The sequence below is a fragment of the Acanthisitta chloris genome, unplaced genomic scaffold (genome assembly GCF_000695815.1).
Source record: "Acanthisitta chloris isolate BGI_N310 unplaced genomic scaffold, ASM69581v1 scaffold11361, whole genome shotgun sequence".
NCBI lineage: Eukaryota > Metazoa > Chordata > Aves > Passeriformes > Acanthisittidae > Acanthisitta > Acanthisitta chloris.
In genome coordinates this window covers 61,939-83,273 of record NW_008654406.1, presented here as the reverse complement: position 1 = coordinate 83,273, position 21,335 = coordinate 61,939, and the positions used below count along the sequence as shown (strand labels likewise).

Here is a 21,335-nt window from a genome sequence, read left to right as displayed (position 1 = left end):
CACGCGTGTCCGCTCCTCGCCCCTTCTCTCGCGGCCGCTACGCTCGGTAACGCCGAACTTTTCTTTCTCTTCTCCCTCTGCGTCCCCCACTCCTCCTTCTCCCCTTCTCCCCCCAGAGACCTGCTATGACAATGGAAGGTACTATCAGATAAACCAGCAGTGGGAGCGCATTTACCTGGGAAACACGCTGGTCTGTACCTGCTACGGTGGGAGCCGCGGGTTCAACTGCGAGAGCAAGCCCGAACGTAAGTTGGTGGCTCCTTTTGTCTGCATCGAGACCCCAGCGTGGCTTTTGGTGCCGAGTAAGCTAAGCCTTTATGAGTTAGAGCTGGCAGCCCAGGTTTCTCGCTGAAGTTTGGTACTTAGGGTCAGTAACGGGATCTACACTCAATTACACTGAAGATCTGGCTTGGGATTTTAAGAAATGCTTTTCATTAGCGATGGGCCTGCCACCAGAACCCTGAGCCAAACATCACTCATCTCTCTGGAGGATTGAATCTAAACATTAATTTTGGAGCCAACCTCTTCTTTATAATGAACTGAACTGACTCCTGGACTCACATGGGGAAGTTCAAATCTGGAGTCACTTTGCAGCTCTGGCTCTGTGCTGTTTGATTGCTTCACCCCAACTTTTCATAGCTGTGCGGTGTCGTCAGCTTGTTTAAAAATATTTCAACTTACAACTTTCCACAGTCCCCCTTGGCTTTGCTGTGAGCTTTCTATAATTGAGTGTTAAATGAGATTGTTTAGTCTGTGCAGAAAAAGTTTAGGTAACAGTTAAATGCAGCGTCTTTTGGAGGATGCATCTCTCCAGGATACAGTGCAGTTCAGATTATCAGATGCAATCTATATTTATTGGTCTGAAGCCACTGGTTTGCCATAATTCCTTTATGCTGCTCTGGAGATAGAAGAGAGAAAAACTGTTTCCTGGCTGATAGTGCTCGTGTAAGACAGATGGGAGCGTCCCAGCCGTCCGTTTTTACAAGGCTCATGTGCTGTTTGCCTCACGGCTGGAGTATTTTAAGGGGTACTCAGTCCCTTTAGTGCTCCATAAAAGTGGGTTCAATCTACCTTGTCTTCCCCTGCAGAGATTCCCAGGTTTTACAGTCTCAAAGCCCAATAGCAAGTTTTCCTTATGACACAATGAACTTTCTGTCCAGTAGTGGAGAAAGTTGCTCTGTTGCAGCTCACAAGTCTTGATGGCAGCACTGACATTCCGTAATCACATTCTCATGCAGAAGTGTGAGCCGTTCACAAGTAGTGCTGTTGACTTTGGTGGGACTGCTGCAGAATTTGGGATTAATATACTCAGTTTTTGCCAAGTCAGAATGAGGAGGATTAGTGTGACAAAGCACATGGCTTCCCGGGAATGTTTGCTCCCGCCTGTCTGCTGTACTGTTGGCTTCACACACCTGGGATTGATCCTTTCAGGCATGCCTGCGATGTGCCATGTGCTACTTTTGGCTCCCTGGGGGAGGGAAGAAGAGGTTATTCAGCATCATGTGGACCTTGAGGGGGCAAATTTGACCCAAGTTCCTCTCTGCTGTTTCATCCCAGGAAGAAAAAGGAGACTGAAATGCATTTTTCCCCAGAAAAAAAAGAGTATCTGTGTGAGGAGGCAAGGAATGTATGCTTCTGTTGACTGTACATGTTACTGGCATGGTAACCTGATGTTGATTTTTTTTTTTTTTTTTCCCCTCTCTTAGCTGAAGAGACTTGCTTTGACAAATACACTGGATCCACTTACCGAGTAGGGGAGACTTATGAGCGTCCCAAGGACTCCATGATCTGGGACTGTACTTGCATTGGAGCTGGACGTGGGAGAATCAGCTGCACCATTGCCAGTATGTAGCCAAAAGCCTTTTACTAGAGCTATTGTTACTTAGTGTCATATTTTCCAGAGCAGTTTACACAATATTCCCAATGCCCATTAGCTTGAGTTGGGGGGATGGGGTTTAATCCAAAGTGAAAGGAGTTGAAAGTCCTTGCCCCATGTACATACATTTGCACAAGCAAATTCCTCTTATGTAAGAGATCAAGTGCTATGTGTAAAAAACATAGGCCAAAAACTACTGTTAGTGTCCAGCCATACAGGTTAGTACATTTACTGTATACAGGAGTGTATTACGTCTTCACAGGAACACTTAGGAAAGTAGGATTTTTGAGTGGAAAAAAGGATGAGGGTTTGCTCTGCAGCCAGTAAGTCAGAATACCACCATCAGCATTAATGGGACTACATAGAATAAATAATAATAAATAAATGCCACCTGAGAGCTAGTGCCCCATGCTCTAAAAATGTCATGCCAACACTTGTCCCTGAGGGAGCTGGGATTTGATATCCAGACAGCAGCTCAATGTGTTTCTGCAACTCCTTTTTCGCTAGCCTGACCCATACTTTCCTCTTTTCTTCTTTCTCTTCCCTTGATCCTTTCTCCCCAGCTCCCCTTTCACATCTCTGTCTGGAAATCCTTTCCTTATTGAGTCACTGAATTGCTCACAATTTTCCCTTCAGTTCATAATTAGACTTTCTGTGAACACAGATGAAGATCACTATGTGTCAGGACTTTTAGACTGAGATTTCAAAGTCCCTGAGGCACCTTTTGAGAAAAGACTTGTTCTTAAAAGTATCCAGTTTCTTGTTTAAGACACACATGCTGGTCCTAGTAGTGCTGCCACAGAGGACTCAGAAACTAGCCATCATTGTAGCATGGGGGAAAAAATAGTGCATTGAATCTAACAAGTAGAGCTGGAGCCCTTCTGAATTTAATGGCATTTTATTGGGCAGGGATGATAAGTGTTGTAAGAAAAGAAAGAGTCAGTAAGGAAATTGCAAACATAAGAACATTCTCATTTCCTCATCATCAGCTTTGTTTAGAGCTCACTGGAGAGTTTCACTGGCTGCAACTGGCTTTGGATCAATCTTCAGAGCTCCTAGATTCCCTGCTTTCATAAATGAGCCCATGAAACATTTTAGTGGCTCCTAATAAATGATGGAATGTGGGGTTCTTTTTCTTTTCTTTCTTGAAAGAAGACCCTGTGTTTGCAAACTGCCCTTCACCATCTCCCACTCTCAGCCTGGACCAAGCAGTGTGTCCAAGCTGCTTCAGAGTTGTGGGGCACCAGCAGGCTGGAATCTGCCTTTCCAAGTTAAGCTTTCCAAACCCAAGAGGACTGATGTCCCACTGGGGTGTCACACCAAGCACTTTGTTATGCTCCACATTCTGGCCAGGCCACCACATCCCTCGTGGATGGCTTCAGAGATGCCCAAGTGGCATCACCTCAAACAAGATGGGAGCAAACCCTTCCTCACCAGCCCTCAACTTGAAAGCAGGGCATGTGGGAGCAACATCATCTCCTTGGGTCCCAGCATTCCCCTGTCAGCAGCCAGGTTTGGCTATGAATTGAAACCTGGAGGGGTTAACTGAGGGGAGAAGACAGCACCTGGGAGGCTCAGAAGATGGTGGGTGCTACCTTCCAGTCTGATGGAGTAGGCAGCCACAGCCTGCCCGGTCCTCCTCCTCACTGCCCTCCACCCCTGCTGACACCCTTTGGCCCATATCCCTACCATGCTGTCCCTGGTGTGGTTCCCCCACCTCAGCTGCCCTCTCTCCTGCCTCAGATCGCTGCCATGAGGGTGGACAGTCGTACAAGATCGGCGACACGTGGCGCCGGCCCCATGAGACAGGTGGATACATGCTGGAGTGCGTGTGCCTGGGCAACGGCAAGGGCGAGTGGACCTGCAAGCCTGTGGGTAGGTGGCTGCTCCTTCCTTCTCCCTCAGCTCAGTCAGGGCACGTGACCTCTTCCTCCTTGGCATCCCTGTGTAGGAATGCCCTGGGTGGACTCTGATCCCCTTCCCTCTCACAGCTGAGCGATGCTACGACAACACGGCTGGGACATCCTACGTGGTGGGTGAGACCTGGGAGAAGCCTTACCAGGGCTGGATGATGGTGGACTGTACCTGCCTGGGTGAGGGCAGCGGCCGCATCACCTGCACCTCCAGAAGTAAGTGCCAGCCTGGCAGCCACTGGCTGCTCCTTTTTATTTATCTTACGTATTTCTCATTTCTTACGTATTTTTATCCTGCATTGAAAAGGAAATATATTCCCTTGTTTCCCCTGTGACGGTAGTTTTAGAGGGCTGAGTCTCTTGAGAAGTAGTGGGAAGCAGAGCCCTCTGAGTGGAGAGGGAAGATTTGGTGTCCTAAGCACTGTTTGGGATCTGGGGACGTGCCACAGAGATGGTAATCAATGCTTGGTGGTGGATTATTTGGAGGTTTAATCTCGTTTAAAGAGAAAGGTGTCAGCTCAGTTACAGTCAGGCATAGAATCGTAGAGTTTTTAGGGATTTGAATGGACCTTAAATATCATCTAGTCCCAAACCCATCTGCCATGGACAGGGACACCTCCCACCAGACCAGGCTGCTCAAGGCTTTATCCAATTGGGCTTTGAACACGCCAGGGTCGGGACATCCAATACCTCCCTGGGCAACCTCTGACAGTGTCTCACCACCCTCATAGTCAAAAAACTTTTACCTAATATCTAGCATAAATTTCACATCCTTCAATTTGAATCCATTGCCCCTTGTCCTATCACTGCAGCTCCTAACAAAGAGTCCCTCTCCGGATCCCCTGTAGACCATTTAGATAACTGGAAGTTGCTCTGAGGTCTCCACACAGTCTTTTCTCCTCCAGGCTGAACAGGCCCAAGTCCCTCAGCCTATCTTTTGCAGGGAAGGTGCTCCAATCTTCTTACCAACTTTGTGGCCTCCTCTGGACTTGCTCCAACAATTCCATGTCCTTCTTGTGTTGAAGATGTAATCTCCCACAAAGTCAGGGAAATTGCTTGTCCACAAAATGGCAGAGAGTTTAACCTAGTGTCTCCAGTTCTGTGTTTTAAAGGAGCCTCCTGAGGAAGAATGAGGTGCTTTTAAAGATACCTATTCCTACAACAGGATCTTCCAGATTAAAATATTTTCTTATTTTTTTTATTACTATTTAATTGATGTGTCAGCTAAACCAGGGTTTGTTTGCCTCTCATCTGTCAGTTCCCCCCACCTTGGTTTTGTCTTCAGTGTCAACATGCTCCAGCAGAACAGTTTGTTTGGTGGGGTTTTTGTTTTTGTTTTTTTTGGTTTGTTCTCTTAGTTTTTGCATCATTGAGAGACATTACCGTAAATACTCCATTTTATTTGTATTTGCAAAGCAAACATGGCTTTTATAATCCAAAATCTTGCTTGTTTATTGACCTTCTGTTCCAATTTTGTTAGCTCCACTACAGAGCTTGCTCCTATCTTGGGTTTACACCAGTTGCCTCAAGAAAATTTTACTTTGTACCTTACACCTTGGTTATGCAAGGTTTAAGAAACTCTTCTGGAGCCTTTCAATTGCCTCATTTTCAATTGCCTCATATTGAGTTGCCTCTGGGCACACAAATAATGGCTTTGTGCTGATATAAACAGCAGACCTGTAAAGAGCTAAAACACTAAGGAGGGTAGAGATTAACACTAAAGATCTGGAGATACTTGGTCAACAAATAAGCTGTAAAACTCAAACCAGCCTTGACAATATTAAGTCTGTTAAAAACACATGGAGAAAAAGATCATTAACTGTCAAATAGGAATGAATAAAACAGAATGTGTTGTTTGTGAATTTTGGAGGAGTTATTACTAATAAAATGTATTTGGCAGTAGCTTTCCTCCCATAACTCAGGTCTGCACTGTTGTATTGGAGGGGAAATTGCAAGATAATGACCTGCTCATTTTTCATTTTGTTTTCCAAATACAACCAAATATAGAAATTCAAATTTATGTATGTAAAATAATACCCATAGCCCACAAAGTGGCATTACACTTCAGTGTGTGCTCCTGTTATATATCTTTTATAGTCAGCATTTTCCAGGATCACAGCTGGTTTCTTGGGGTTTACTTCGACTTTTCATTGTGTAACTTGAGAATCTGAGTGTTCATAATACAGGTTTTTTTCACATAATTTTGCAAAATTATATGATGAATGTTTCACCAATTTACCACTCTTCTGGCAAATACTCCATTTTTGGTCATTTTAGCACTGTAAATTAGTAACATGTTTTCTACATTCATATTCTATCCTGTGTGCTCTTTCAGTGGCAGTTAGGCTTAATGCGTATGTCCTTCCACAGTCCTTCATAAATCCATGTTCATTGATCCATGATTATATTTGAACCACTGTATCAAGTTTCCCTTGAATGAGAAGGTAAAATGCTGTAATGGAAGAAGAACTAGTTAATCCCTGTGGATCTGGCACCCAGACAAAAGTAGTTTGTTAGGCTGTCCTTTGAACCCATTTACTCAATTCATCAGGGGCAGTGGCTTATTAGAGACAACAGGGAGATTTAGAGAGTTTAGTATTCCTGGTATGACATGAGCAGCTTATATTAACTTTACTGCAGCTTCATGCAGACTTCTTTTGGAAGAAATGGAATTTAACATGTTACACTCAAACAGGTTTTAGCTTTCTCCAGCTGAAAGAGCCCTGAAATAGGACTGTGCTCTGTGTATAGTACGAAATGACTCAGCTACAAAGACTTTAAATAAAGCTTTAAAAAAACAACAGCAAACAAAAGAAATTAAAAGGACATTAAAGCTTTAAATGTATATGCTAGGCAGAGTGGGTTTAAAATAGCTTTAAAAGCAACTATCAGGAATGTTTTCAATATAGAATGTGCTTTTTCACAATGATTTTGTACCGTGTTCTCATAGGGAATGCTATGATGCTCATTTGGACAATGGCTACAAAGTTGAAGTGCAGTTCTGGAAATAAATGGGAATTTTTCCTTAGGCTATAGCACCAGGATTATCAGATGCTTTCAGCCTGTGCAGTTTAGTGCAGGCTTTAGTGCATATTGGGCTTGTAATAGTGGACTGCAGAAAATAAGGTGGGAATTTAGTAAAGGCTTTAAACTATCAGCTCACTACATAGTGTTGGTAGTTCAGTGCTCTAAATTGCATGATGAAACCATCCAGTGCTGAAATAGCTAACAGTCATGTTCCTTACACAGATCGGTGCAATGACCATGACACCAAGACTTCCTACAGAATTGGAGACAACTGGAGCAAGAAGGATAACCGTGGGAACTTGCTTCAGTGCGTCTGTACCGGTAATGGCAGAGGTGAATGGAAGTGTGAAAGACACACATCCCTACATACAACTAGCACTGGTAAGTGGGACATCATCCTATAAAATGTACAGAAAGGGACAAGAAATGGCACGTCTTGAATGGCTAGGACTTGGGAATTGAATCATTCCATCCTAATTTAGCCATTTAAGAGTCTTGTCTGGGAAAGATGAGCAACAAAGAGGGTCAGCGTTCAGGAGATGCTCCTTGTTCGTGCATGTAGAGATAAAATGAATGTATACCTTGTTTCCTTGCACGAATGAGGCTTGCAAATGCAGATGGGATTGCCTGCACAATCACAGTGCAGTAAATCACATCTAGGGCCCTGCATCTGCAGGAACTATCTCCTAGCTTTGTCTTGGAAGCACAGCACTCCAAGTTAATATTTGAACATTACGTATTCGCCTCAGGGTAAGTTTCTTGAGATGTCCTTAATTTAAACCCCACTCAGACCATCTGGTTTCTTTGACATGATAAATTTATCTACTAATGGCTCAGCTTTAAAGCCCCTCAAATGTCAAGGAATGTATACAATGCTGTTTAAGACATGTACATGGGAATAGTTCGTAATTTTGGTATGAAATATTACCTAGTTTATAGATAGCATATTTTTTGTGCCCAAGGTATGTTAAGTCTTCAGCTTATAAATTCTCTTCTGTCATTTTTAAGATCTAGGTCTAGGAGTGCAATGTAAAACTTCTCTGCTTTCCTGCAGTACCTGCACTAATTTTTTTTTAAATGCCCTTTAACTGTTTGGTACCATCAAGTTAACTTCAAAACTCTCAGAAGGTCTAAACTTCAAAATTAACAGTGCTTCTAGGGTGATAGTATTTTGTTTCCATTCCTGTTTCCCCTGTTTTGGCAGAGCTGAGTTTCTAGATTTCCTGTGGAAATCATTGTCAGAAACTTACATGATGTAGACAATAAGCCTAATTGTCTCTCAGTATTATTCCAAATAATAATATGCCAAAAACTTTGATTCAAGGTTTAAAATTTCAGAGTAAATGAATACATTTGTAATTTGGTTGGTTGGAGTTTTTTCAATGAAAATTTCAAAGTTAATCCTTTTTTTAAATCTTCCTACTTCTGAATGCTTTCTAAAGTCACTCTACAGTGTTGGAAACTGGGGGCTATCATTAGCAGAAGGGGGAATTGTTCTTCTAATTTTGAAGTTTGCTAAGTGGAATCATTAAACTGTGTCTCGGACAGCTAAGAGCGTTGTGCCTTCCATCTGACAGAGTGCCTAAGGTTTTATCATCTCAGCATTTAATTGAAGCATTTTGTTCTTCAGCTTTTCATGCCACGTCTCCCTTCTTTTCTGTGTTCTGCTGCAGGATCTGGCTCTCCCAGCTTCACCAACGTGCAGACTGCATTGTACCAGCCCCAGCCTCAGCAGCCCCAGCCTCAACCCTATGGCCAGTGCACCACTGACAGTGGAGTGGTGTACTCTGTGGGAATGCAGTGGCTCAAGACACAGGGCAGCCAGCAAATGCTGTGTACCTGCCTGGGCAACGGAGTCAGCTGCCAGGAAATAGGTATGAGCTTGTGTTTAGTGCCTGTTCAGTCCAGTGAGGTCTTTAGGACTGCCTTGTGGCTTCCAAAGAAGACATACTGGAGAAAGGTGCAACGAGTGAAGAAATAGTTGGTCTGGTTATCTGAAGCCTGGTTCTGTAGGGCAGAAATGTTTCCCAGTGAGTTAGTTATATATAACTTACTGAGGGAAAACAGAGCCCTCGGGGAGCAGCATTAATAACATTATTCAAATGGAGCTGCAATAATATATGTTTGGAAAAGAATGTAAAGGAATGACACAGCTGTGGAGCTAAGTTGTCTGTTGGTGTGTATTGGCCTGGGTCCATGGCAGTCAGCGTGGGTTCCCAGCAGCCAGGGACTTGGCCCAGAGGGGCTGCTGCTGTTTTAGAGCCCTAAGATTTGGGGATTGCTTTATATCAGAGCCTAATGCTGTGATTTGCTTTTCAAAGCTGTGACCCAAACGTATGGTGGCAATTCTGGTGGAGAACCCTGTGTTCTGCCTTTCACCTATGACGGAAGGACTTTCTATTCCTGCACTACTGAAGGCCGCACAGATGGGCACCTCTGGTGCAGCACCACCTCCAACTTCGAGCAGGACAGGAGATACTCCTTCTGTACCGAGCAGAATGGTAAGTTCTTCTCAGAGCATCTTCACATGCATGTGGCCCTTGTGTAGAGATGGAGGAAAGAACATAAGAACATGGGAACAGGCTGCCTGACCAGTTCCAGTGGTCTGGAGGACCTTCAGGCATGCCTCTGTGAATGGAGGGCTGCCTGGTAAGAGTACTTGTGTGCTCTTGGCATCTTCAGAGGGTGCTACAGGTGTGTCCTTTGAGTCCTGTTCTCTCTCCTCTGAGCTGATGTTAGAATGGGAGTACCTAGTCAGGGTGGAGCTTTGGCTCAAAGGCTGCTTAACACTTTGGCTTTGGTTGGCTGAATTGCTTAGAGCAGTGCCCATATTAGGCTGCAAAGAGGAGAATATCCATGGAGTACAGTTTGTGCAGTCCTCTGTCACTCCCTCTGTCTTGACTATCTAGCCAGGCTGCCATATATAGCAGTAGTCTTAATGTGATTTGTGATCACTGATCAAGAGCTGGGGCATGACTAATACAGCAGCATTCCCTCTTGTCTGGGGATGGTCAGTGTTCCCTTTGCAGCACAGATCACCTGTGTGGTTGCCCTTCCTGGAAAGCCCAGCAGACATCCATGGAGCAGTGTCCAGGCAGCCTGTCTGAGATCTGGCCTTGGAGAGAGTTTTTCATATTCCCACATAGAAGTATTGCTTCTTATGCTGCACAGACGTTTTATTTTCATTCTGTTCTAACTCAGTTGATTTTTTCCTGATAAAAGTCAAGCCTTCCTCTGCAGTGCATATAATTTTATTTTTTTTGAGCAAACAAACCAACTACCCAAACACATAAAAAGCAACCCACTGTCCCTGTCCATGCACACATTCTTGTTTTAGTGAGGCTTCTTTTTGGGAAAAGAGGAATACCAAATCAAAAAAACCTCAGTAAACACCTCCTTGTTCTCCATTATTTGCAAAGCAGAGTTGCTCAAGAGGTGATTAGTTCAGGTAGATTACAGCCCTCTTTTCACTGCTGCTTGCAAAACATGGAGCATCCAGTCTGCCGAGAGGTTTTGACTTATCCTGTCATACAGAACTGAACTGTAACCCTTTCCTGAGGGCAAAGGCTTCACTTACAGCCTAAGGGCACCACTGGGAAATAGCCTCAGTGCAGTAATCCAAGTATGCTGAGAACTGGGAGTTTTTCATAACCTGGTCCTTGGGTCTGCAAAGCTACTTCCCAACACAGCAAGCTTTGGTTTTCTCTGTTCCCCAGGAATTCCCATGACTGACTCTGCAACTCCTTCCAAAGCAATGCTTGAACTGAATTGACCTTGTGCAAGATTTATGATTCCAGATCTGAATTAATTAAAGCCATGAAAAGAGACCTGTGGATAATATACAGAGTACACGTGGGGCAAAATAGCATTAGGAGTTTATTTTCCAGGCTTTTCCATGCATGCTAAGGGAGAATACAGGCTCTATTTGCATCTGTGCTCTTTTCATTTTTGTACAGCTTTGGTCCAGACACGTGGTGGCAATTCCAATGGTGCTCTGTGCCATTTCCCCTTCCTGTACAACAACCGCAACTACACTGACTGTACCTCTGAGGGACGGAGAGACAACATGAAGTGGTGTGGAACCACTGAGAACTACGACGCTGACCAGAAATTTGGTTTCTGCCCTATGGCTGGTAAGGCTGAAAGCCATAGAGGGATTATGGAGTACCTATACGTGGTTCTTTGAGCTGGAAAGTAAAGAGCTGTCTGTCATTGGTCAGTTATTGATGAATTCCAATGAATTGCATACCAGCCCAAAGCTCTTTAAGGCATTTCTAAAGTTTTGTTTTGTCCTTTTTTTCCACCTTTAGCAGAGACTTAGGTGGTGCCAGGAGAAGCCAATTTTTATTACTTCTTTGCTACAAGCACTTTTTGGACATCATACACACTTCTCAGCTGGTGAAAATTGGTGTAGGTCCGTTAGAGAGCAGTGGACTGAAGTGCTTTGTGCAAGTGAGGTTTTTGTCTTGCATCTGCCAAAGCTTCTCCTTCATGGCTCATCATTTCCTCTTGCCCAATCTGTGGCTAAGAATAAGTCTGGAATTATAATATCAGTGTGTTACCCTGAAAATGGTAGTAATGTCAAAATACTGTGGTCCATTCCAACACTCTGTGCTCATCTCCATGATGTCAGCAGGGGACACGTGAGAGGGAATGTGACTACCAATTCTTAAATGAAAGACCTTGGGTAACCAGTGGCCATGCAGCATCTGAGCCCTTAAATAACTTGTGGAACACAGATCTTCAAATGGCTGAGCTTATGGAAAGGCATGTATGGAACAAGAACTGATTCTTTCACATAGCACTTTTTGGACATCATACAGAAGCTATTTCTAGTAGCTTTCAAATGAGAGTTAAAATGAATCAGATCCTGCAAGGGGTTTCCATTTAGGGAATGTCATCACCCAGCAGAAATGCTATTCCAAATTGAGTGGGTGCCTAAACCTTCCTTGCTGAGATGCAGAAACCACTACACAGTATGAAGGGGCATTACAAATGGTCTCAGCCTGCAGGATCTTGTTCATTCTGGCCACATAAAGTATCCTCTTGCTTTCTTCTCACACAGCCCATGAAGAAATCTGCACAACCAATGATGGTGTCATGTACCGTGTTGGGGACCAGTGGGACAAACAACACGACATGGGCCATATGATGAGATGTACTTGTGTAGGAAATGGCCGTGGAGAGTGGACTTGCATTGCCTATTCACAGCTCAGAGGTACTGATTTGCATGTTTATATTGCCACTTTCGTTTAAGTCAAGGGTGGGAGAAGCTGGTAATCTCTCACTTCCATCATTGTGAGTTTGAACTCAGGCTCAAGAACTGTATATTGTCAAGATTTTCTTTGGAGTAGGAGGGGAATCAGAGGAGCTGTGCAAAGTTCCTGTCTTGTTTCTGTGATGGAAAAGTGTATTCCAGCTTTTACAGGCTAGCAAACAGAGGCAAACCTTGATTAGCTTGCTCAGTAGGTATCCCTTCCTCCCTTTTTGTCTACATTGAGGGATCAGCACCACTGTGACTTTATGGAGAGCTCAGTAGAGGCACCTCTCCCCACACCATAACAGACAAAACTCCAGACTAGTCTGAAGTTTGAATGCAGAGCTGTTCTGTTATATTGTTCTGCAGTGAAATTTTCAATTCCTCTGTGCTGGATTAGCCCTTTGCTGGCTAATCTCTATGAAAAGTTGGCAGGGAAGCACTGAGATTACCCTTATTTATTTACTTATTTGTATGAGTGATCCAAGTGGAGAAGTGTTTAAGCAATACCAAAAAAAAGAAGACTTGAAAGCACAGACATTTGATCATCCTACAGCTAGCTCATAGTGTTGGCTTCATGTCTGGAAAAGGCAGGGGGGTTGCTGTCAAGCGGCCAAGAAAGGGCTTTTAACACCACTGCTGAAATGGGATATAATTTATAGGGAAAGGCTCATTCAAGGGCTCTGGAAGGGTTTTTTGTAATGTGTTTCCTTCAGAACAGTGAGAAAGGCACTGCTCAAAGTTCTGGTCTGTGAAACTTCTTTTTCCACTTACACAGCTAGACCTCTGCAGTTTCATTCTGGAGTTAAAGTGATCTTTCTTCATGAGGAGGGTAGAGATACTTTGGTTTTTCAAAAGGTGAAGGTTATCTAAGTAGAGCTGTTTAAACATAGCAGCCAGACCTTGGCGCCCATGGGAGAGTCTGAGTCCATGGTGTGGGAAAGTATGATGGGGAATGAAAGCCTGGAGACACTTCCCCAAGGACAGATGGTGTAGGATTGACTCCGGAACTGAACTTGGGTCTCTCGAGGTCCCAGTTAAAACAACACGGTTCTGGGGTGGGTTTTGTGTTTGTTTTGTCTTTCTACTCCTTGCTGTGCTTAGACTGGTGTTAGGAATTCTGGGCCAGATCCCTGACTGACACTGAACCTAATAGACTGATACCATTGTACTTAAGCATGGGGCCTGGTTAACACGTTTTGAGGGAATAGTAGACTAGTAGGCACCAGTAGCATCTTGTGTGTGTAATAGATCGGCCTCAGTCTTCAGATTACTACGAAGTGTAGCAGAGATACCCAAACAGAATAACATCATGAGGATGTTTGTACTTCTTCATGGTATCTTTATGAATTTGGAGTAGCCCTTTTCTCCTTGTGTACTTCCAATGATTTGAGGCAGTACTCACTGAGACGTTTCAGTTGAGACCTTTCTCAGAGGAGGTAGTTGCAGAGTCAGTGTGCTGGTTTAGAATTTCTTTCACATGTGGAATCTGTCAAAAGGAACTAGGTAGTTGTGCAGTTGGAGTACTTGGGATTGCATCCTACAGACCTTTTCTGCAAGTGTGTTTTATTTGGAGTGCTGATAAATGAACTCATGAGCAGTGGTGTGTACACATCGCTGATCTGTGACGGTTGCAGATTTCAGGAGGGCTCCCTTTGGCTTGGATGGAGCTTGTCATGGTCAGTCCCTGTGCGCTGATCAAGTGGAGGGAATGATGTGCCAAGCAGAAGGATTCTGTCTGAACACTTAGAGCTATTGCTGACAAACTGTCTCTGCTCTTTCTCAAACAGACCAGTGCATTGTGGATGGTATCACCTATGATGTGAACCAGACCTTCCACAAGCGTCATGATGAGGGGCACATGCTGAACTGCACGTGCTTTGGCCAGGGCCGGGGAAGATGGAAATGTGATCCTGTTGGTAAGTCACCACCTGTTCCTGCTGGCTAAATGCATTCTGCGGCTGTGTAGAAACTGGTTATGGTGTGGTGAAACTGGTGGGTGAATGTGGGCCCAGTCTTTGCCTACTTTCTGCCCTGAATTGCACAACTGCAAAAGTAGAAGTCACACTGGATTTGCTGGAGGGTAAGCAAAAGGGCATTTGTCAATTTAAGGACATAAGCTTGAGTTATCACACATGCCACAGAAGAAGTCAATGATGCAGTAGTAATAGATTGTGGCAATGTGCATCTTAAAATGTAGCAGGTTGTGGTAGCAGAGCAGGTTAGCCCCAGGCTGTGGTGATATGGCTGAATTCTGGTACCTGACCTGCCAGCTTAGCAGGCAGAGCTCTTGGTCTGAATGCTGGTTAAACAACCTGCAGCTGGGTGCTGATGCTAGGATCAGTTTTCTTTCCGTTCTCAGCCCTAAAATCTTTAGGAGTTTCCTCACTCAACTGAGGAAGGAGCACCAGCATATATTAACTTACCTTGGACTGAATTGATTTTTTTGGCTGCCCTTTGTTCTGGCAAAGAGAGAAAGCTCAGGATGAGAACACGTGTTAATAGCACTCTGGAGGTTAACTAAAACCATCAAGGTTCTCTGCAGGAATGAGGAGATTTCATCTCTTCTGCCTCCCCCACCTTCTCTATCTAGTGAAGATAAGACCTGACCATTTGGTTTGCGATTACTAAATCCAAGACAGCTTCAAACTATTGCCAAAAAATCTATTAGAGATTACTAGTGGTGATGTTCTGCTTTATTTACAGTTACATCTGTACATGTTTACCAGATGAACTGGGGTTGTAAAGCTCCTGAAAATTACTAGTTTCAAAGAAGGGGAGGGGAGATTTAAGCTATCTGTAAAGGTGCTGTCAAAGGTTTAATTTTGTTGTTGCTCTCTAAACAAGGCTCATGTTTATCCAAGCAAGCATAGTGCTAGTTCTCACTGAAAATTTCCCTTGAGCCAGAAACACATGAAGTCGTCAGACCAGAAAGTGCACTGAAGCACTGGTACTGTGTTGAATTTATACTAGTTAAGCTGATTTCAGGATTTATCTGTCCTCCTTTGGTATATACAATGGTAAATCTGGAAAAATTCTGCCGAAAATTCACGGGAATGTTAAAGTATAACTGAATTCTGCTGAAGCCAGTAGGAACTGGGCCATTATGCCAGGGGGATGGCCTGTACTTAGCAGTATCTTGAGAAATGCATCACAGCTGAATTAGGCCTCTAATATTTAACTTAATACATGCAGTGATATCAAGAACCTTGATTTGAGATTCGATTTCTGTTGCCCCTTTCTCTTTATTTATTTGCAAATAAACACTGGTGTTGCATTTCTTTGTATTCTTGTGACTTACTCTCTGTGTTCGGCATGGATTTTTCACTGTAGTTTCAGTAACACACAGTGGTCAACTGTCTCTTTTGTGCCTTTAGACCAGTGCCAGGATTCCGAAACTCGTACTTTCTACCAAATCGGAGATTCATGGGAGAAGCACGTCCATGGTGTCAGATACCAGTGCTACTGCTATGGCCGTGGTATTGGGGAATGGCATTGCCAGCCTCTGCAGACCTATCCAGGTAACAAACCCAACAGATCTCGACTTCATTTTCTGAGTAAGACATGAGAACAGCAAACTTTCCACCCTGTTCAGGTTTCTGTACATTGCACCTTTTGGTTTCCTTTTAAAATAGTACCAATTCCCCCTGACCCTTGGCAGACACAAGCAGGTGTCATGATTGTAGAGAGGGAGCCAGGCTGTTAGCAGCTATTCCTGAAGCCAGGGTTAGTTTAGAGAATGACTGTCAGTTCACACAACAACTTAGGTTTACATTGCCTCTTGGTATTTCACTGTATCACACCTGCAATCTTGAGTTTATATTGCTTAAAAGTCATACATGTTTAGTCCTTCCTTTTCCACTCACTGCAAAAGCAAAATCCATCATGGAATGAAACATTTTTCCTGATCAGTGCCCCAAAGAAATTAAATATTTGAACTCTTGTTTGTCCAGGCAGTTCCAGGAACTCTATATACGGATGGGCAAAGCCTGTTTGTTGGTTGTTCAGCCTCAGTTCCCTGAACAGAACGTGATAAGGGGAACCTCTCTACTTTCCTGTTTAAGGTTGCAGCTGCAACTGTGTTAATCTGAATAAGATGAAATATTAAGGTTTGCTGAGCTTCATTGACTCCTGTCAGACTGCTTAAACAAACACCTCCCTGAGCTATGTGAAATATGCATGCCTCCAGCCTGGAGACCAGGGCTTTGGGCTTCTGTAGACACAAGAGTGACTGAAAATGTGTAAATAACCTAAATCTAATGTTTCTGAATGTAGGTTTGGGGTTAGATGAGCTTTGAAATTTTCTGCCTGTGGGCACAGGTTTGTTTGCCTGGAAGTCCTGTTAAATGTAGAGCAGGTATATACGTTACATGTTTGTCCAAATAAATTATTATTAGAAATGTTGGGAATGAGATGAGGGTGAAGGTATTTAATAGATAAAATGCTTCTCTGCAGATTCCAGGGATCTCTTTGCTGGGATTTTCTGAGAACTAGCATGAGGACAGTGCTGCTGAGTGTTCAGTGAAACCTCCCCAGCAGGGCTGAGTGGGGCTGAAAGGAGAACCATCATGAAACCTTTCCTTCTCTATTGGAGGGCTTTGTGGAGAAAATATGCCTGAACCTGATCTAGCTAAATGCATTCAGTAGTTTTAAGCATTAGAGCAGTGCTGGACTTCTGTTTCCAGGAGTCTGTGGGCCTGTTTTGTCTCAAGACTTCTACCAGCTGTCTGATGGGGATTTGTGTGCAGAAAACATGCCTCACTGTCTGTGGAGTGCTCCACAGTGTCCTGAAAATTCAGTTTCAAATCAACTGGTTCAGAAATCTAGTAAAATAGTAAAAGAATAGTGTCTCTTCTCAAGGTGTATTCAATATCAGATCAGGAATTTTCCCTTGCCATGCTGCAAGATTAGACCTGGATTTGGCAAACATTTCTCATCAGCTTCCCTGCTCCCTTTGCAGAAGATACTGACTGATGAAAGTAGTTAGCTGCTGAGAAGCATCCTTCTTCCTCCCTTTGGACAATACAACTTTGCTTTGCAGATTTTTTCTATACTAGATGGCTCCAGTTCTCTAGTTCATTGCTAACTCACAGGAAATTAACCCAAACAGTGCATATTTGACTCCCTCATAGGATATATTCTAATTCAGTGATTTTCTCAGTAGTAATGAAGCATTAAGGATAGCAATAAATAAAATTTCTCATGTATAGAAATGTTGAGCCACAGAACTTTCTTGCTTTTTGATGGCTCCCCAACAAAGGCAGAAGAAAAACAGCCCCAGTACGGTGGAACTGAAATTTTTTTTTTTTCCCAGGGTCAACTGGGCCTGTTCAGGTGATCATCACAGAGAGTACAAATCAGCCAAACTCCCACCCCATCCAGTGGAATGCTCCTGAACGATCTCACATCACCAAGTACATCTTGCGCTGGAGACCGGTGAGTGCAACATTTTTCATCATTACTTCATCAAAAACAGTTAATTTGGCTTTTTCTGGTGTTTGAAAGAAGTGGTTGACACAATTGCAGCAAGCTGGAGTTGCTGATTCAGTGTCCTTGTCCTGTCGAGGTCAACAGCTGCTCTTGAATATCAAAGAGAGCCAGTGCTGTATAAACACTTAATGTTTTCCTGCCCAAACTTTACTAGAAACTGTGTTCATGAAGTATCGTATTAACCAAAGCACTAGCACAGCAAGCAGAGAAGTTTATATCCTTCCTCACTTAAAGGAATGTAAGTACTTGTGGAAGTTTCTTCACCCTAAGGAGCATTGTTTTAGTAACATGCATATCCAGAGACAACCGGGATACATTTTATCCTAGTAATGAAGGTAAATGAAAGTAAATGAAAGTAAAAATGAATAGGATATGAAGACATAAACAGTTAGGGTAGGATTAAATAAACAGTCATCTCCTATCTTCTTTAAAGTCTAAACCAAAGCTGGTTAGCCACTCTTTGTTGGCGCATTCATATTTGAGGAATGATTGGGTTTAAACAACATAGATGAGTTGCGTTACAGTTCCCCTGAGTGCAGCTTCACAAAAGACCACTTAATGGTTAAGAACATTAGTACCTTGATGCTGCCTGTTATTATGAGAACAAAAAAAGGCCCTGATCCAAAGCCATTCAAGGCACTCAAGTCTTTTTACTGACTTCAGTGTATCTTGGATGAAGGCCTGAATGAAATGGACTTTAAAGCACTGGAGTACAAACCTCAGAGGATGGATGGAGCATTATTTTAGAGCTTCCCATAGAGTTCAAACACAGGGTAGAAGGGAAGAACTCTTCTGTATATTGTTTTCAGATGATGGCTTAGAGTGAACAGCCTTCAAATATGTTTTCCAGCCATTCCTTCATGCCTTATTGTGCTTTTGATAAAGGAATGAGTTCAGTTTGTATATTACAAATGATGCTTCTTTTAAATGAAGAGGTTCAAACCTAGGTTATTTTTCATTTTACCCCAGTAAAACCTAATCACCCAAAAAGTCATTAGCCCTGCTTCCTGGGATACTTGCCTCATCACCTTTTGACTTGATTCCATGTGTTCATGAAAGCCATTCCATTCAAGTCATACCTGTGTTGGAATATTAGTGATAAGTAACCATGAGACAGGATAGATCACCAGATTCCCCTGCTTGCAGGCTAAGGAGTCTCTCACCATTTGATTGTCCCTTTTCTTGCAGAAAAACTCTGGAAGGCACTGGAAGGAAGCCACCATCCCTGGCTACCAGAACTCCTACACCATCTCAGGCCTGAAGCCTGGTGTGGTATATGAAGGACAGCTCATCAGTGTTCAGCAGTATGGCCGCAAAGAAGTGACTCGCTTTGATTTCACTACAACCAGCACTACAGCAGTGACAAGTGAGTTGAGCAGAGGGACATCCAGGAAAACCTAAGTCCTTGCTTCGTGCATCCCAGTTAATACAAAAGTAGCGGTGGTTAATTGAACCTCTTTTGCTTCTTTCTTGTAGGCAACACTGTTTCAGGAGAGACAGCTCCTCTTCCTCCTTCTGAAGTTGCTACTTCAGAATCTGTCACTGAAATTACAGCCAACAGCTTTGTTGTCTCCTGGGTTTCTGCTTCTGACACAGTTTCTGGATTCCGTGTTGAGTATGAGCTGAGCGAGGAGGGTGATGAGCCACAGTATCTTGGTGAGATAATATCTGAGTCTACCAGCCCAAAGCATTGCCAACAGTGCATCACTGTTTTGTGACAGTCAGTATAGCTGGTGTAAACAGTGAGCATCTTGCTGTCTTTCCAATGATTCAATTAGGAAATGGGAGTAGCAGGACCAGCTCAGATGAAAAACTCACTGAATTTATTGTCCTTTCTCTATTGATGTCTGTAAGTTCATGTCCAAGCAAGAGTATGAGAACAAGGCAAGTATATAGCAGCACCTCCTCAGAATGCTGTCCCAGGATCCTGCAGAGGAGAACTCCTTGTGCCAGGGGTGGTGGATTTGTAATAACTGTGGGTAGATATATTTATTCTTTTCAGTTCCATGGATTTCCCCAGTCTTTTTTTCCTTTTGAAGTCATGTAAAGTTACTGGCTTCCATGGCATCCTGAAGTGAGCAGCAGTGCAGATAAAAAGAGAACCAAATCTGTTTTTTTGAACCTGCTGGCGAATTTCTGTTCCTATACCTTTGTCCATCAGAATGGGCAGAGAGAAATCTTTCCCAAATGCCCTCTCTTGGCTGCTTATTATCTCATGGGTGTCTATTCCAGTCTGCTCTGTCAGTTGTTTTGTTTGGATCAGATCTTCCTTCTGTTTGATAATGTGACAACTTAGCTAAGCTGGAAAGCTGGTTAACAGCACTGGGCTCAGCCCTGGGAACTGAAACTGCTTTTCCAACATCTACTGTAGAGCTCACGTCACCACATATAATTTTGTCTCAACTTCTTTTCCTTAATTTGCTGTCTTAACAATGATAAATAGCAATCTCTCACAATGATTTGAGGTTATAGTAGCTATTGGGACATGAGTATGTTAGAAGAACCACATGAGAAAAAGAACAGTAATGCCTGATCCCTGAACTCACAGGCTTGGACTGCTGAAGAGAAGTGGCTCAGATGGGGACTAGCAGCACTGTCACCACCTTTCTTGTCTGCCCAGACAGCTGAGCTGTGTTGTGAAGCAGCTCCTGAGCTCATCCTGACTACAGACAGAGCTTTATAGACAAATTGAAAAGCTATTCCCAGTTTCCCTTAAGTTAAGATGCTAGGCTTCAGTCTGGCCAGTAAGGAGCTGCTTCATGGGGAATTTTCAACATCTGGCACATAGGGGGACATCTGGGGGAAGGGAGCGGGGAGAGAAGTTCACCAGCCCTCATAATGTCATTCTTCTTCACTCATGAGTCAGTCTTTCCACATAAGTATTCATGTGAAAGTTTTTCCATATATTTCTGTGCTGAAAATACAACAGTCAGGGTATGAAATGAGTCCTCGGCTAGCTGAGATGGCCACGTGCCAGCAGTGTGCAGGGGGCTGCTGCTGGAGTTGCCCTGCCATGTCACACATCAAGCCTTGCTGTCTCAGGTGGTGTCTGCTTGCTGAGTGTGGAGACTTGTCCCAACTCTCCACATGGCTTTTCTGAGGTGGACCAAAGACACAGTGCAGCTGTTTTATTGCGGGAAGACTGTGATTGTGCAGAGGTCTCAGTTATTTAATTTGGAGAGAAAGCAAGGAGATAGAATTGCTAAGGCAAACTTTTCTTTCCTGCCTTCCTTAGATCTTCCAAGCACAGCCACTTCTGTCAACATCCCTGACTTGCTTCCTGGTCGCAAGTATATTGTTAATGTCTATCAGATCTCTGAAGAAGGAGAGCAGAATCTGATCCTGTCTACTTCACAGACTACAGGTATGTGTGTGGGGGTATTGCTGCTCTTTGAAAGCTGTTTTTATTGCTTGCTCAATGATTTTTCATTACCTCTTATCCTCACACTTGATGTCCTCCTCTGTTTATTCCCTTAAACAGCTCCCGATGCCCCTCCTGATCACACAGTGGAGAGTGTAGATGACACATCAATTGTCATCAGCTGGAGCAGACCACAGGCTCCAATCACAGGTTTGTCCAATTGGAATGCACCTATTTGGCATTATTGGTAGAATAGGATAGACAGAAAGCTGAACATGAGCCAGCAGTGTGCTCAGGTGGCCAAGAAGGCCAATGGCATCCTGGCCTGGATCAGGAGCAGCATGGTCAGCAGGACCAGGGAGGTGATTCTGCCCGTGGACTCGGCACTGGTGAGGCCACACCTTGAATCCT

At 43.6% G+C, this 21,335-nt stretch overlaps 1 protein-coding gene across 1 annotated transcript in view; it reads left to right on the top strand.

Annotated features, from left to right (window-relative positions):
* Positions 1–116: 116 nt before the first annotated feature.
* The window catches only part of FN1 (fibronectin 1), a gene marked incomplete at its 5' end in the record, with an annotated part of 55,520 nt that continues 34,301 nt past the window's right edge, over positions 117–21,335 (top strand). The window contains 16 exons of the mRNA XM_009083516.1: positions 117–245; positions 1,707–1,844; positions 3,620–3,751; positions 3,868–4,005; positions 7,039–7,197; positions 8,490–8,690; positions 9,138–9,317; positions 10,773–10,949; positions 11,882–12,034; positions 13,864–13,992; positions 15,451–15,594; positions 17,388–17,509; positions 18,752–18,929; positions 19,040–19,219; positions 20,799–20,927; positions 21,045–21,134. Of these exons, the coding sequence (XP_009081764.1) occupies positions 117–245; positions 1,707–1,844; positions 3,620–3,751; positions 3,868–4,005; positions 7,039–7,197; positions 8,490–8,690; positions 9,138–9,317; positions 10,773–10,949; positions 11,882–12,034; positions 13,864–13,992; positions 15,451–15,594; positions 17,388–17,509; positions 18,752–18,929; positions 19,040–19,219; positions 20,799–20,927; positions 21,045–21,134 (2,379 nt within the window). The remainder of the gene's footprint in view (positions 246–1,706; positions 1,845–3,619; positions 3,752–3,867; positions 4,006–7,038; positions 7,198–8,489; positions 8,691–9,137; positions 9,318–10,772; positions 10,950–11,881; positions 12,035–13,863; positions 13,993–15,450; positions 15,595–17,387; positions 17,510–18,751; positions 18,930–19,039; positions 19,220–20,798; positions 20,928–21,044; positions 21,135–21,335) is intronic.